This window comes from Lepidochelys kempii, chromosome 2, assembly GCF_965140265.1.
Source record: "Lepidochelys kempii isolate rLepKem1 chromosome 2, rLepKem1.hap2, whole genome shotgun sequence".
In the NCBI taxonomy this organism is placed as follows: domain Eukaryota; kingdom Metazoa; phylum Chordata; order Testudines; family Cheloniidae; genus Lepidochelys; species Lepidochelys kempii.
This window is the reverse complement of record NC_133257.1, coordinates 223909682-223926127: the sequence shown is the minus strand read 5'-3', so window position 1 is coordinate 223926127 and position 16446 is coordinate 223909682. Positions and strand designations below refer to the sequence as shown.

The following is a 16446-nucleotide window of genomic DNA, read 5'->3' as shown; positions in this document are numbered from 1 at the left end:
TCATTGGAGTGCTCATTTACGAATTTATGTATCATGGCCCCCAAAGTCCCATTAAATTTCTCCACCATGCCATTTGTTTGATGATGGTAAGGGGTGGCAACGAAGTGATTCACCCCATGAGCTTCCCAAAGGCTCTCCATAGTTTCTGCCAAAAAATTAGTTCCTGCATCTGTGAGGATGTCGGAGGGCCAATCTACCCTGGCAAAAAATGTCTGTTAGAGCCTGGCACAAACTTTTAGCCCTGGTGTTGCTTAGAGCTACTGCTTCCGGCCATCGGGTGGCAAAATCCATGAAAGTCAGTATGTACTGCTTTCCTCTGGGTGTCTTTTTCGGAAAAGGACCAGAAGATCCACAGCTACTCGCTGAAATGGAACCTCAATAATGAGGAGTGGCTGGAGAGGGGCTTTGACCTGGTCTTGGGGTTTTCCCACTCTTTGGCATACTTCACAAGACCGGACATACGTAGAAACATCCTTTCCCATTCCCTCCCAGCGGAATGACCTCCCCAAACGGTCTTTGGTCTTGTTTACCCCAGCATGGCCACTAGGATGATCGTGAGCTAAGCTCAAGAGCTTTACCTGGTACTTAGTTGGAACTACCAACTGTCTCTGAGGATGCCAGTCTTCCTGGTGTCCACCAGAAAGAGTTTCCTTGTATAAAAGTCCTCTTTCTACAACAAACCTGGGTCAATTAGAAGAGTTGAGAGGTGGTGGGTTGCTCTGTGCTGTCGTCCAAGCTCTCTGGAGGCTTTCATCTGCTTCCTGTTCGGTCTGGAACTGTTCCCTTGATGCTGGAGACATCAGTTCCTCACTGGATTGTGGACCTAGGCTTGGTCCTCCTGGAAGCGATGCAGGTGGTAGGGCTGTTTCAGTTGACTGTGAACTGCTCTTTGCTGGTGCACTATGTTGGGGTTCAGGCTCCTGCTGAGCCTCTTGTGTAGGGTTATCTGCTGCTGGTGGTGCAGGTTCGGTGGGGCCTTCTGGTGTTGGGGTTGCAAGCACTGGATTCAGTGCTGGCTGTTCTGGTTCTGGGACTGGCTCCATCTGGGTCTCAGACTGGATCCACTACTGCCGTTGCTGACGTTGGCATGGAGTCCGGTTCCATCACCTCTGACCGGGTCCTGGTAGAAGTTTCCGGAATACAGCTAGGCGTGACAGCTTACTTAGCCTGGCTGCGGGTGACCATTCCCACCCTCTTGGCTAGCTTCACATTATTGGCCAAGTCTTCCCCCAACAGCATGGGAATGGGATAATCAAAAAGACTGCAAAAGTCCACGTTCCTGACTAGCCCTTGTACTGGACCGGCAACTTGGTTGTTGGCAAGTCAAACGGATTTGACTTGAAGGGTTGAATCGTCACTTGGATCTCTGGGTCGATTAAATTGGGATCCACTAAGGAAGCATGGATAGCCGACACTTGTGCTCCAGTGTCCCTCCATGTGGTGACCTTCTTCCCACCCACACTGACAGTTTCCCTTTGCTCTGAGGGTATCTGGGAGATATCTGGGCATGAGGACCTCTGGTGTGATTCCGGTGCAATGAACTGTAATCTGTTGGGGTTCTTGGAGCAGTTGGCCTTTATATGCCCTGGCTCATTATATTTAAGACATTGTCCAGCTGACGGATCACTGGGGCGAGGTGTGTTGCTGGAGAATGGTGTGGCGGGACTATAAGGTGTCTGGAGTGTTCCTTGGGGTGTAGTTGGGGCTCCCCTGGTAGTAGGGTGTGGTCTGAGGTTGTCCCTTCTGGTATCCGCTCCAACTACAACCAGTTTTTTTCTTTTCTGCCACCTCCACCCATTTGGCTCCAATCTCCCCTGCCTTGATTACAGTTTTAGGCTTCCCATCTGGGATGTATCTTTCTATTTCCTCAGGAACACCCTCTAAGAATTGCTCCATATCCATTTAGAAAGGCAAATCTTCTGGAGATTTAACACTTGCTCTTGATATCCAGGCATCCCAATTTTTCACAATGTGGTAGGCATGTCGGGTAAATGACACGTCTGGTTTCCACCTTAGGGCTCTGTACCCCCGACGGGAATGCTCAGGTATTAGCCCCATTCTGACTTTCACCTTGGTTTTAATCATAGAATCACAGAATATCAGGGTTGGAAGGGACCCCAGAAGGTCATCTAGTCCAACCCCCTGCTCGAAGCAGGACGAATTCCCAGTTAAATCATCCCAGCCAGGGCTTTGTCATTTTTTAAACAGTTTTTTTAAACAGTTCATACTTGTTCATGTGTTCCTTAGGCATTTCAGCCGCCACCTCAGCTAAGGATCCACTGAGCTGCGGCCTCAGCTCTACCGTGTACTGGTCTGTAGAGATTCTGTACCCAAGGCAGGCCCTTTCAAAGTTTTCTAAGAAGGCCTCGGTATCATCGCCTGCCTTGTAGGTGGGGAACTTCCTGGGATGCGAACCGGTACCTGGAGAAGGATTGCTAGGGTTTGTTGGTATATTCTGCTGAGCCTTTGCCTTCTCCATCTCCAGTGTATGCTTCCTCTCTTTTTCCTTTTCCTCCTCAGCATGCTTCCTCTCTTTTTCCTTCTCCTCCAGTTCTTTTTCCCTTGCCTCCATAGCTCTCCTGTGGGCAGCCTCTTGGGTTTTTTCTGCCTCTTTTTTGCCTTCATAGCTCTCCTGTGGGCAGCCTCTTGGGTTTTTTCTGCCTCTTTTGCTGCCTCCAGTTCTCTCCTGTGAGCAGCCTCTTTGGCTTTTTCTGCCTTGGGTTCTGTCATCTTAGCCTCTCTGTTTTTAATTAACTTTACACCTGAGAGTTAGAAAGAAAAGAAAAAACCTGGCTTGTAAATTTTTGTGCTGTAATCTGATGCCTATGTTCTGTGATAGCTATTCTCAGCCTACAGAAAAATCCTCTAGCTGCTCTTAGCTAAAAAGAAAATCTCTTCAGGTCTGTGAAAAACTTGTGAATTTCCCTGCAGGAGGTTAACTACCCTGCCTTTAGGTAGCGAAAACGCCAGCTCAAAAAGAACTGTCCCTTTTGTTATGCCTGCTGCTCTTGCCCCCAGGCAGAGACAGAAAAACTCTAATTGCTTTCAGCTTAAAACCTGCTTCCAAGCAGCCCAAAGGGGAAAAAAAAGTCCTTTTAAAATCCTACTGTGCTTCTGCTTCAAAATGATCCCACCGCTCTGCCACTATGTCAAGGTTCCTTCCCCATTCTGAACTTTAGGGTACAGATGTGGGGACCTGCATGAAAGACCCCCTAAGATTATTCTTACCAGCTTAGGTTAAAAAGTTCGTCAAGGTACAAACTTTGCCTTGTCCTTGAACCCTATGCTGCCACCACCAAGCATGTTAAACAAACAACAGGGAAAGAGCCCACTTGGAGATGTCTTCTCCCCAAAATATCCCCCCAAGCCTTACAACCACTTTCCTGGGGAAGGCTTGATAAAAATCCTCACCCATTTGCATAGGTGAGCACAGACCCAAACCCTTGGCTCTTAAGAACAATGAAAAAGCAATCAGGTTCTTAAAAGAAGAATTTTAATAGAAGAAAAAGTAAAAGAATCACCTCTGTAAAATCAGGATGATAAATACCTTGTAGGGTAATCAGATTCAGAACATAGAGAATCCCTTTAGGCAAAACCTTAAGTTACAAAAGACACAAAAACAGGAATATACATTCCATTCAGCACAGCTATTTTACCAGCCATTAAACAAAAGAAAATCTCACACATTTCTAGCTAGATTGCTTACTAACTTTTTACAGGAGTTCTGAAGAGCATTCCTGATCTGTTCCTGTCAAAAGCATCAGAGAGACAGCTTTTGTCGTCCTCTTCGTCCCTCGCCCCCCCGCCCCAGCTTTGAAAGTATCTTCTCTCTTTATTGGTCATTTTTGTCAGGTTCCAGCAAGGTTATCTTAGCTTCTTAACCCTTTACAGGTGAAAGGGTTTTGCCTCTGGCCAGTAGGGATTTTATAGTTCTGTATACAGAAAGGTGGTTACCCTTCCCTTTCTATTTGACAGGCCTAATCACATCAGCCACATGTGAGGCTCGTTCACCTGCACATCTACCAATGTGATATGTGCCAGCAATGCCCCTCTACCATGTACATTGGCCAAACTGAACAGTCCCTACGTAAAAGAATAAATGGACACAAATCAGACATCAAGAATTATAACATTCAAAAACCAGTCTGAGAACATTTCAGTCTCTTTGGTCACTTGATTACAGACTAAAAGTGGCAATTCTTCAACAAAAAAACTTCAAAAACAGACTCCAACGAGAGACTGCTGAATTGGAATTAATTTGCAAAGTGGATACAATTAACTTAGGCTTGAATAAAGACTGGGAGTGGATGTGTCATTACACAAAGTAAAACTATTTCCCCATGTTTATTCCCCCGCTCTCCCCCCCACTGTTCCTCACATGTTCTTGTCAACTGCTGGAAATGGCCCACCTTGAATATCACTACAAAAGGTGTTTCCCCCCCCCCGCTCTCCTGCTGGTAATAGCTCACCTTACCTGATCACTCTTGTTACAGTGTGTATGGTAACACCCATTATTTCATGTTCTCTGTGTATATTAATCTCCCCACTGTATTTTCCAGTGCATGCATCCGATGAAGCGAGCTGTAGCTCATGAAAGCTTATGCTCTAATAAATGTGTTAGTCTCTAAAGTGCCACAAGTATTCCTTTTCTTTTTGCAGTTACAGACTAACGCGGCTGCTACTCTGAAACCTTTCTATTAAGATTTTCATAGAACCAAACACTTAGCTGTCACATAATCTCTAATACTGCAAGCGCAATTCAAACAGTATGGAACATAGTTTGCCAAAATCACGAGACGCTGTAATCTGTGCAGCATTATCTGATTTTGTATGTAGTATTGTTGTAGCTGTGTTGGTCCCAGGATAGTAGAGAGATAATATCTTTTATTGGATCAACTCCTGTTGGTGAGAGACGAGATTTTGAGCTACACAGAGCTCTTCCTCAGGTCTGGGAAAGGTACTCAGAGTGTCAAAGCTAAATATAAGGTTGAACATATAGTTTAGCATAAGTAGTTAGCACAGATTAAGGGACCATTCAAGGTAAAGTGGCCTTTATGGTTATAACCCTGTAGTCATAGGATAAAAAGGGGGAATTAGTGGGTTACAGATTGTTGTAATAAGCCATAAATCCAGTGTCTTTATTAAGATGGAGTTTTAGCGTCTAGCAAAGTTATGAATTTAAGTTCCCAGGCTTGTCTTTTGAAAGTGTTGTGCAGGGTTCCTTTGAGGATGAGTGTTCGATATAGAGTGATCGCTTTGTGAAAAGTGTTCACCCACAGGTGATATGGTGTTTTTGTCTTTTATCACTTTCCTGTGTGTTCATTTGAGAGCATAGTGATTGTCTGGTTTTAACCACATTGGGCATGTAGTGCATTGGATGAGGTAGACCATGTGTTATGGCAGTCATGTGGAGGACTCAGGGATCTTGAAAGGTGTATTGTGGAGGGTTTTGATCATTGTAGCAATGGAGATATGTCTGCAGGTTTTGTATCTGTTCTGGTAGGGTCTGGTGCCTCTCTGAGTTGGTGTTTCGGTCTGTGGGGAGCTTGCTTCTGATGATGAGATTGGAGAGGATGAGAGGTTGTTTGAAGGCCAGAAGAGGGGATTTAGGAAAGATTTCTTTTGGGATGGGGTCCCCATTGAGTCTGGGTTGTAGTTTTTTGATGATATCGCATATGGGTTCCACTGTGGGATGGTAGGTGACCACTAGGGTTGTGTGGTCAGAGAGGGTTTTATTTAATAGAGTTCCACCACAACTTCAACAGCCACCACCACCTATCCATTAAACACTCTCTGGAACACTCCCACACTAGCATCAACTTCCTGGACACCACAATCAGCTTCAGCATTGGATCCCTTCAGACAACCATATACAAGAAACCCAGTATACACCACACCGGCCTTCATATATGCACTAACCACCCAAAACACACCAAGACATTTGTTATCTATAGGCAGGCACTCAGATACTACAGAATATGTTCGGAGGAGAAAATCCAGGATATACACCTTAGCACACTCAAAACTGCCTTCACCAAACAAGGACATTTAATCAAAGAAGTAGATTATTGTGAAAGTGGTCACCCAATATCCCAAGAGAACATACTTCAATACAGAAATAAAATGCAGCGATCTGTAACCCACTAATTCTCCTTTTTTTCCTACAACTACAGAGGTGTTAATGGGCCACTTCAACTTGAATGGTCCCTTATAATATGTGCTCATTACTATGCTAACCTGTCTGTTTGACCATGTATTTAGCTGTGACACTCTGAGTACATTTCCCAGACCTGAAGAAGAGTCCTGTGCAGTGTGAAAGCTTGTCTCTCACCAGTGGAAATTGGTCCAGTAAAACACATTGCCTCTCTTAGCATTGTCTGAGAAAGAAACAAGAATGGATAGATTTAGAAAGAAGAGAAGGAAAGAAGAGAAGTACAGATTAATAGAGCATTATACATTAACTGAGGGCTTGATCCCACAGGTTTCCATGGAGGTAACTCCTGTTCAATCAATGATAATTGTGCAAAGACAGATGGCTGCAGTTGGATGCTCAGTTTCAATTTTGGACCAAACCAGTCAACTTTTAAGTGCTGTAGAATTCCTATGTATGTATTCAGTGAAATACTTCCATAGATCAAATGTATCCATTTATAATTTCAAACACTTTAGTATCGCTTACTGTTTTTACTTGCAGGGAAAGTAATTTTCAGGTAAAATTAAAATATTCTTAGTGCAGTTTTACAAAAAAGATATATTCCTATATCATCCTTGAAACTAAGCAAGTGTGCAGAACAGAGGCAACAGGTTAAGGGGAATCAGACTAAGTAGCTGCATATACATCGAAATCAGGGGTTCTCAAACTGGGGGTCGAGACCCCGCAGGGGGTCATGAGGTTATTATATGGGGGGGGGTCACGTGCTGTCGGCCTTCACCCCAAACCTCACTTTCCATCCAGCATGTCTAATTGTGTTAAATATATAAAAAAAGTGTTTTTAATTTATAAGGGGGTGTGATGGGTTGGATCACAGAAACCCCCTGGGAGCTGCCACCTGATGTGCCAAGACTACTACTGCCCCTGCTTTCCTGCCCAGACAGCTTGGGACTTCAGTGCCCTGCCTGTTTTGAGCCAGACCCACTAGCCTGCTGCAAACCCAGACCCAAGTCTGAACCACGTCTCCTAACAGCTGTAGGCTTAATTGAAAGCAGCTTACAGAAGTGTGCCTGTCTTTAACACTCAGATGCCCAACTTCCAGTGGGGTCCAAACCCTAAATAAATCTGTTTTACCCTGTATAAAGCTTATACAGGGTAGACTCATAAATTGTTTGCCCTCTATAACACTGATAGAGAGAGATGCACAGCTCTTTGCCCCCCCAAGTATTAATACATACTCTGGGTTAATAAGTAAAAAGTGATTTTATTAAATACAGAAAGTAGGATTTAAGTGGTTCCAAGTAGCAACAGACAAAACAAAATAAATTACAAAGCAAAATATAATAAAACACGACAGTCTAAGTCTCGTACAGTAATAAAAACCGAATACAGATAAAATCTCGCCCTTAGAGGTATTTCAATAAGTTTTTCACAGACTGGGGCTGGACACCTTCCTAGTCTGGGCACAATCCTTTCCCCTGGGTACAGCCCTTGTTCCAGCTCAGGTGGTAGCTAGGGGATTCCTCATGATGGCTGCCCGCCTTGTTCTGTTCCATTTATATATCTTTTGCATAAGGTGGGAATCCTTTGTCCCTCTGGGTTCCCACCCCTCCTTCTCAGTGGAAAAGCACCAGGTTAAAGATGGATTCCAGTTCAGATGACATGATCACGTGTCCTGTGAGACCCCAAGTCTTTATTCCTCCCAGCCTGACTCACAGGAAGGGCTGCCTGCAAACGGAGCCATCCACAGTCAATTGTCCTGGTTGATGGGAGCCATCAAGATTCCAAACCACCATTAATGGCCCACACTTTGCATAACTACAATAGGCCCTCAGAATTATATTTCATATTTCTAGTTTCAGATATAAGAATGATATATTTATATAAATAGGATGACCACACTCAGTAGATTATAAACTTTGTAATGATACCTTACAAGAGACCTTTTGCATGAAGCATATTTTAGTTACATTATATTCACACTCTATATATAGAGTGCGTCACAGGGGGGTCTCAGTCAGAGGCTTGCTATGTGAAAGGGGTCACCAGTACAAAAGTTTGAGAACCACTGATCTAAATGTATATTGGTTGTAAAATTCTTAATGCATTTTTCAGGAGTGACATATATTATTTTGACAGGTTTCAGAGTAGCAGCCGTGTTAGTCTGTATCCTCAAAAAGAAAAGAAAAGTATTTGTGGCACCTTAGAGACTAACAAATTTATTTGAGCATAAGCTTTTGCGAGCTACAGCTCACTTCAGCGGATGCATGCAGTGGAAAATACAGTAGTGGGATTTTATAGACACAGAGAACATGAAACAATGGGCATGGCAGATGGGGGGCTGTTTGAATTTGAGTGCTTTCATCATTTTCACTCAATTCTTCCCAGTTATAGTGCTTTTCATCTCGAGCTGTTTAATTCTCATCTTCTCCATTTTACAAGTGATGCGAGAATCAGCTAGACTAGAAATCAAGAGTTCCTGTCTCTAGTCCTGTGTTCAGAAAACTAGACTAGGTCTCTCTTTCTAAACATGTCTACATGCCCTAATCCAGTTATATATTGGCATAAATATATCTGGCATAAGTACATGGCTAGACCTGAAGTGCATGTTGTACAAGGTCATACTTTTTTTTTCCAGTTACATTTTTACACTGTTAGACATACCTGCGTAATTACTTTCTTTTAATTAAGTGTTTCTAGAGAAACCCTGAGGAGCAGGAAGCGATCAGATTATAATCTCAACAAGGTGAATGCACCCATCCTAACAAACACTACACTCAATGTAATAAGACTTGTTGGTAAGTAGAATGGTTTCATGGCTTTTCTCTATATATCTGAATATCGTTGAAAATATATTGGTTGGATTTCAAAACATTTTAAAAATCCTTATAGTAGAAACCCTTACTCATTTTACCTTCCTTAGTCAATTTTACCTTCCTGAAAATGTTAATGCTTAAACTGACTTTTGGTCATAAGACAAATAATGTGACTCTTGTGGGATAGTATATGAATTTTGAATAAGATTAATCACATTCCTTCACATATGTTTGTATTGCCTATGTAATGGATTAATTATACAAAGTGTTGAGGGCATAAGGTCAACAGATATAAAAAGGGCATAGTAGAAATCTGTGCTTGTTACACAGGTATTCTGATGGATTTATTTTTTTATTTAAAAGCAACCTGGTTGCAAAATAGAGCTTGATTTATTTTTTTCTTCCTCTAATGCGCACACATGATCTATATTTACCTCATGATTTACCACTAAGAGAGATGTGAACTGTTGCTTGAAAGGCTAATTTTGACCATATAGGATCACAAAATGTAGGGCCTGAGGAGACTTTGAAGTCATCAAGTCCAGCCCCCTGCACTGTTGTAGGACCAGGTAAAGCTAGACCACCCCTGACAGGTGTGTGTCCATCTTGTTTTTAAAACTTCTAGTGATAGAGATTCCACAACTTCCATTGGAGGTGTATTCTAGAGCTTAACTACCAGGTTAGAAAGCTTTTTCTAATATGTAATTTAAATCGTCCTTGCGCCAGATTAAGCCCATTACTACTTTTTCTACCTTCTGTGGACATGGAGAACAATTGATCAGTCTTCTCTTTATAACAGCTCTTAACATATTTTGAAGACTGTTATCAGGTCCCCCTTTGGTCATCTTTTCTCAAGACTAAGTATGCCCAGTTTTTTAAATCTTTCTTCATACGGGTCAGGTTTTCTAAACCCTTTATCATTTTTGTTTGTCTCCTCTGGACACTCTCCAATTTGTCCATATCTTTCTTAAAGTGTGGCACCTAGAACTGGACACAGTTCCCCAGCTGAGGCCTCACCAGTGCCAAGTAGAGTGGAGCAATTACATATGACACTCCTGTAAATATACCCCACAATATTAGCCTTTCTTGCAACTGCATCACATTGTTGACCCATGTTCAATTTGTGATCTACTATAACCTCCAGATCCTCTTCAGCAGTACTCCCATTTAGCCAGTTTTCCCCCATTTTGTAGCTGTGCATTTGATTTTTTTTCTTCCTATGTGTAGTATGTTGCACTTGTCTTTATTTAATTTCAGACCAATTGTTGAATTCAGACCAATTCTCCAATTTGTCAAGGTCATTTTGAATTGTAATCCTGTCCTCAAAAGCAACACTCCCAGCTTGGTGTCATCTGCAGATTTTATAAGCATACTATCCACTCCATTATGTAAGTCATTAATGTAAATATTGAGTAGTACCGGACCGAGGAAAAACCCCGTGGGACCCTGCTCGATAAGTCTCCCCAGTTTAACAGGGAACCCTTGATAACTACTCTTTGAGTATGGTCTTTCAACCATTTGTGCACCTACCTTTATAGTAATTTCATCTAGAGCACATTTCCTGAGTTTGATTCTGAGAATGGCATTGGGACTTCTTCAAAAGCCTTTATTAAAATCAAGATATATCACATCTACTGCTTCCCCATCATCTACTAGGCCAGTAACCATGCTGGTTATTCCTTATAACCCTATTATCCTCTAGATGCTTACAAATTGATTGTTTAATAATTTGTTCCTGTATCTTTTTAGATATTGATGTTAGGGCTGATAGGCCTCTGATTCTCTGGGTCCTCTTTGTTCCTCTTTTTAAAGATAGGTACTATGTTTGCCCTTCTCCTTTGTACTGGGATCTCAGCCATACTCCAGGAGTTCTCAAAGAAAATTGCTAATGGTTCTGAGTCTGCTTCAGCTAGTTCCTTAAGTACTCTAGGATGAATGTCATTAAGCCCTGCTGACCTGATTATATCTAACTTATCTAAATATTCTTGAACCTTTTCTTTTCCTATTTTGGCTTGCATTCCTTCCCCCTTGTTGTTAATTTCGATGGTGGTGAGTATCTGGTCACCATTAACCTTGTTAGTGAAGACTGAAGCAAAATAGGCATTAAACACCTCAGCTTTCTTGATGTCATCATTTATTAGCTCCTCTTTCCCGATAAGCAGAGGTCCTGTGCTTTCCTTTGTCTTTCTCTTGCTCCTAATCTATTTTAAACCCCACCTTTTTATTGCCTTTAATGTTCCTTGCTAGGTTTAGCCTTTCTGATTTTGTTCCTACATGCTTATGTTATTCTTTTATACTTCTTAGCAATTTGTCCATGTTTCTGTTTTATAGGATTCCTTTTTGATTTTCAGGTCATTAAAGAGCTCCTGATGGAACTATATTGGTTGAGCCCTACCAAATTCACAGTCCATTTTGACCAATTTCATGGCCAGAAGGTTTTTAATTGGTCAATTTCATGTTTTTAGATGTTTACATGAGAAATTTCACAGTGTTGGATGTTGTAACTGTGGGGCTCCCAACCCAAAAGATGCCCGGAGGTGGGTCTGATCTCCTCCTCCCCCCCAAGCTGCCCTGCAAGGGAAGGATGGGATGAGTCCTGTCCCTCCCCAGTACCGCAGGAACTCGCAGCTAGGAGCCCTCCAGTTGGGGCACTCCCAGCAGCAGGGGGAGAGCAGACCCTCCTCCACAAGCCTCCTCCATCTGAAAGAACTTCCAGGGCTGCTGCCCAGCCACAGAGCTTCCTGCAGCGGGAGAGGCACTCTGAGATGGGTCTCCCTCTCCAACCCAGCATGCACTTGCAGCTTGGAGTCCATCTGTCCTCTACCTTCCCTCCCCTCCTACCTCACCTGGGGCAGTCCCAGCAGCAGGGGGAGATCAGATTTCATGGGGAAGGGCTAATTTCACGATCCGTAACATGTTTTTCCTGGACGTGAAATTGATAGGGCCCTACATTTTGGCCTCGCTATTCTTCCTGTCTTTCCTTAGTATTGAGATACTTTGCAGTTGTGCCTTTAATATTGTCTCCTCGAGAAACTGCCAGCTGTCCTGAATTCCTTTTTCCTTTAGATTTTTTTCCCATGGGTCCTTACCTATCAGTTCTCTGTATTTGTTAAAGTCTGCTTTTTTGAAGTCCATTGTCCTTATTTTGCTGTTCTCACGCCTTCCTTTGAATCATGAAATCTCTCATTTCGTGATCTTTCACCCAAATTGCCTTCCACCTTCAAAGACACTACCAATTCCTCACTGTTCGTTACAATCAAGTCTAAAATGGCTGTCCCTCTGGTTACTTCCTTCCCTTTCTGGAACAAAAACATTGTCCCCAGTACATTCCAAGAACTTATTGGAAATTTTGTGTTTTGCCGTATTAGTTTTCCAACAGATGTCTGGGTTGAAGTCTTCCAGATCTTCTGTTTTGGATATTTTTGTTGTTTGTTTTAGAAATGCCTCATCCACCTTCTTTTCCTGATTTGGTGCTCTGTAATAGACCCCCATCACAATGTCAGCCCTGTTTTTTTACCCCTTTTATCATTGTGCAGAGAGACTCAGCTGGTCTGCCTCCAACCTCCTTCTGGACCTCAGAACAAGTGTTTATTTTCTTGATGTATAATGCAACACCTCCTCCCTTTTCACCCTGCCTGTCCTTCCTGAACAAACTATACCGTGCTCTACCAGTATTCCAGTCATGAGACTTATCCCACCAACGTCATAAAACATTTATTAATAGAAAAGTGTATTATTTTTCTCTCTGCGTCTACACAAAACCAACTAATTATTATTCAAACTATTTCATCTTGGGCAAATCCTGGAAAATCTTAGCCCTGAAGGTGTAAGAAAAACAGCTGAAAATATCGATATAAATGGAAATATGTATTCAGCCTTAATTTTAGGGTATTAGTTCCCCCCTTTTAATAATAGTAAATGTAGCATACTTCATTACTTTTTAAAAGGAATACTATTAATATCAAGAGATAGCACTACAGTGATTTGCTACTTAATCTTAAGTGTGAAGTATGGGGAAATTTGGGAGTATATGCATATAATGTGGGATGTGGAATAGCAAAATGTGTACTACTGATGTATTACTAAAAAGAAAAGGAGTACTTGTGGCACCTTAGAGACTAACAAATTTATTTGAGGATAAGCTTTCCTGAGCTACAGCTGCTATAGCTCATGAAGCTTATGCTCTAATAAATTTGTTAGTCTCTAAAGTGCCACAAGTACTCCTTTTCTTTTTGCGAATACAGACTAGCACGGCTGCTACTCTGAAACCTGATGTATTACTGTAAGACTGTTTTACGAAGATGTTTTTGGGACTTCGTTACAAATATTTTTTTTTGAGGGAAAGCTTTCCATAATATGGAAAATTGCTTTTGCTGTGGTAGAGGAATGCAGTTGAACTATTTTGTGTAGAAATTCATTTTTAATATGAATGCTTGCCAGTTTTCTCTCTCAAAATGTCATTAGGATTTTTACCATATAGACTTGGAAAATATGCTTGACAGTTTGATTTATGTTATGCACTGTTATGACTCATCTTCTAGGGAACTGATGTACAAACTAAGCACCTGTGAGTATGTATTGATCCAGTGGATGAGCCTCTGGACAATATCTGTGAACAAATTGCTAGTCACTTCAGGTGTCTGTTTGATTTGAAGAAAATTTAGAGTTAGGTCAACAAATCTGGCCTTAATTTACTGCACTTTAAGCCCCTCTCTCTTTTTTTCTTGTGAGTGTTTGGAGGTGTAGTCTGGATTTGCTCTTGTGGATTCCAGCCAAAGTCTTAAAGTTACATAAACTTTATTTTCATCATTCTTTGTTTTTTTTCCCTTCTGGAATTAGATTTAATTTGAATGGTTAAAACCATTAAGCAGTGTTTTATACAAATTCTGTAGCAGCTACCAAAGGCTGAACGTGTTTGGCTGTGTTAGTAGTTCCTTATATTTGTAACTATTTACTAAGATAAGAGAAGATCATGTGGCCAACAGCCTTGACCCTTTAGTTTTCTTCACTTTTTTCTTTTCAGGAACCATCTGTCCAAAGATAGGGTGACCAGACGTCCCGTTTTTAAAGGGACAGTCCCATATTTAAGTCCTCCTGCAGGTATCCTGACTTTTTCTTAAAAATGGGCAAATTGTCCCATATTTATTGTTTCCCCCTCATCAGTATTGGCGGGTTCTGTGGCTGGCCAGATCCCTGCTCGCCAGCCGCCTGTCCACCAGCAGTGAGTGGGAGGGGGTCCAGTGGCTGGCAATAGGGTGGGTGTGCAAGGCTAGTGGCGAGGTGAAGATGCAGCGTGCAGGGCTGGCTGTTCTCCCTGCTGATCCGTCAGCACAGCCCCCTGCTGTGTGCCGGCTCTCGGCCAGCAGGACCCTGCCCCGCCATCCTGTTTCCGGCTGACACTGGCTGCGAGCTGTGGTGGTTGGTGAGTGCAGGCAGTTGCCAGGTGGCGGCCAGTTACGTGTCTCCTGTGCTGCACACCCATCGGCCCTTTACGTTCTTCCCCCTATGGCTGTCTTCTCCCTGCTTTTCCCCTTTGCCTCCCCTCCAGCCCCGCTGCTCCTCCATATCCCGCCCCAGTGGGGCATGTCCCGCTCCTAGCGCTGTGTGGAGAACCAGCCCGTGGTCAGAGTGTTCAGTTCACCAACAGCCTGGCAGGCAGGCTCCTTCCTTCCCCCACTGCCTCTTGCTGAGCTGGTGTCCTAGGAAAGCCCAAGACCCTCTGGTCCAGGGTGCTGGCCAGGAGGAGCCGAGCTGTGCAAGCACCAAAGCCCCACACAGCGCTGGCATGGGGAAGCCTCTCCGCCGCTCAGCTAAGCTCCCAAGTGGTGGTGGTGGTGGGGAAACTATTTCCAGCCACTTCACACCCCAAACCTGCAGACTCTACAGCATCCCCCCAAGGCAGGGGCTTAGCAGCCTCTTCACCCGCCCTCCCCCGCAGCCCCCAAGGAGCGTGGGGCTGCTCCACCCCCTAGGCACCCTTCTCTGCTGAGCCACCTCTCTGGCCAGGTTCGCTGAAGCCCCAGGATTCAGGTTACTTGGGCCCTGGTGCACAATACATCCTTAGGGCTTAACCCTTCCTGACCACACTGTAGCCAGGGGACAGGAGGCAGCTTGGTTTTGTTGGTGGCCAGAAGTGGCCTGGAGGTGCTAGCTGCCTTTTGACACGGAGCGGGCAGAAAGGGACAAGCTGCTTCCGGCTGCATGGAGGTGGGAAGAGATGAGCTCTGCAAAGACACAGGCCAGGTCATCCCTTCCCTCCCTCCTTCCTCCCCTGCAGCTGGAAGCAGCTCCCATCCCTTCCCTCCCGCACAATGCCAAAAGACTGCTGCTGGCCAAGTTCTGGTGTGAACCCTGGCAGAAATCGGGGTGGTGGTGACGACCCTGCACATGTTGCCTCAGGAAGACTCAGTGCCAGGTACCAAGAGAGGTGGGTCCGTCCCAGGGGACCCAGCCAGGCATGGAGGGCAGAGAGTGCTGGGGATGGTTGGTCAGTCTCCCCCTCCTGTGTGAGAGAGGTGTACGGGAATGTGTATGTGTCACCTCTCCTTGTGTGTGGGTGTGTGTGTGTGTGGAGGGGGGGGTAGAGGTATGTGTATTACCCCTCCCAGTGTGAACCCTAAAGCCTTACAGATAAGAAAAGGAGGACTTGTGGCACCTTAGAGACTAAAATTTATTTGAGCATAAGCTTTCGTGAGCTACATTTCGGATGATGAAGTGAGCTGTAGCTCATGAAAGCTTATGCTCAAATAAATTTGTTAGTCTCTAAGGTGCCACAAGTACTCCTTTTCTTTTTGCGGATACAGACTAACATGGCTGTTACCTTCTTATGTGTTTCAGAGTAAATAAAAAGAATCCAACTACGCAGCATTTCTTTTTAACATGGGCTCAGTCAACATGATGTTAATTTGAACCGTTTTGTATGGTTGATTGCCGTTGAACTCGCTTGAATGAGAGTAATTTTACGAGGTGTCCCATATTCAGCATAGGGAATTATGGTCACCCTATCCAAAGATGTAAAAATAAAGTGTATTGCAAGCTTGGCAGTTCTGTGCCAGTGTACAGCACTATTGTGCAAGAGATCCAGATTTAATTCCAGAGAACTGAACTCTTGATTCCTAGCCAAGAATCTGGGAAAGGAAATGGGTCTCATCTTTTAACAACAGCCTCTCCAGGTAACTAAGGGTGTGGTTTTGGTTTTTTCCAAAGGGAATCTTAATCAGAATTTGGTGGGAAGGATAGTGGCCACAATGTGAAGCCTGAAAAAGGGAAGGTGGATATAACAAAGCAATGTTATGGTGACATCCTGTGGGCTCTGGATGCATGGGACCAGCTAGGGAATGAAGAAGGTATTTGGATTAATGAGGAGTTTTGCAGAATTCACAATCCTAAATGGTTCATATTAATAAGGATTTCATAAACCAGGTGATTTAATTTAACTAGGTTAGGAAGAGAATCAAATTAATGCAGAACTTTTCTTCC

At 43.5% G+C, this 16446-nt stretch overlaps 1 protein-coding gene across 10 annotated transcripts in view; it reads left to right on the top strand.

Moving 5' to 3' along the window:
- Positions 1 to 16446, top strand: part of VPS50 (VPS50 subunit of EARP/GARPII complex) — a 203269-nt gene that overhangs the window by 121583 nt on the left and 65240 nt on the right. For all 10 annotated transcript variants that reach the window (XR_012157551.1, XM_073333942.1, XM_073333944.1 and 7 more), the window contains one exon: positions 8843 to 8949. Coding sequence is in view for 9 of the 10 variants with exons in the window: in XM_073333942.1 (XP_073190043.1) it covers positions 8843 to 8949 (107 nt within the window). In the remaining variant the exon portion in view is untranslated. The remainder of the gene's footprint in view (positions 1 to 8842; positions 8950 to 16446) is intronic.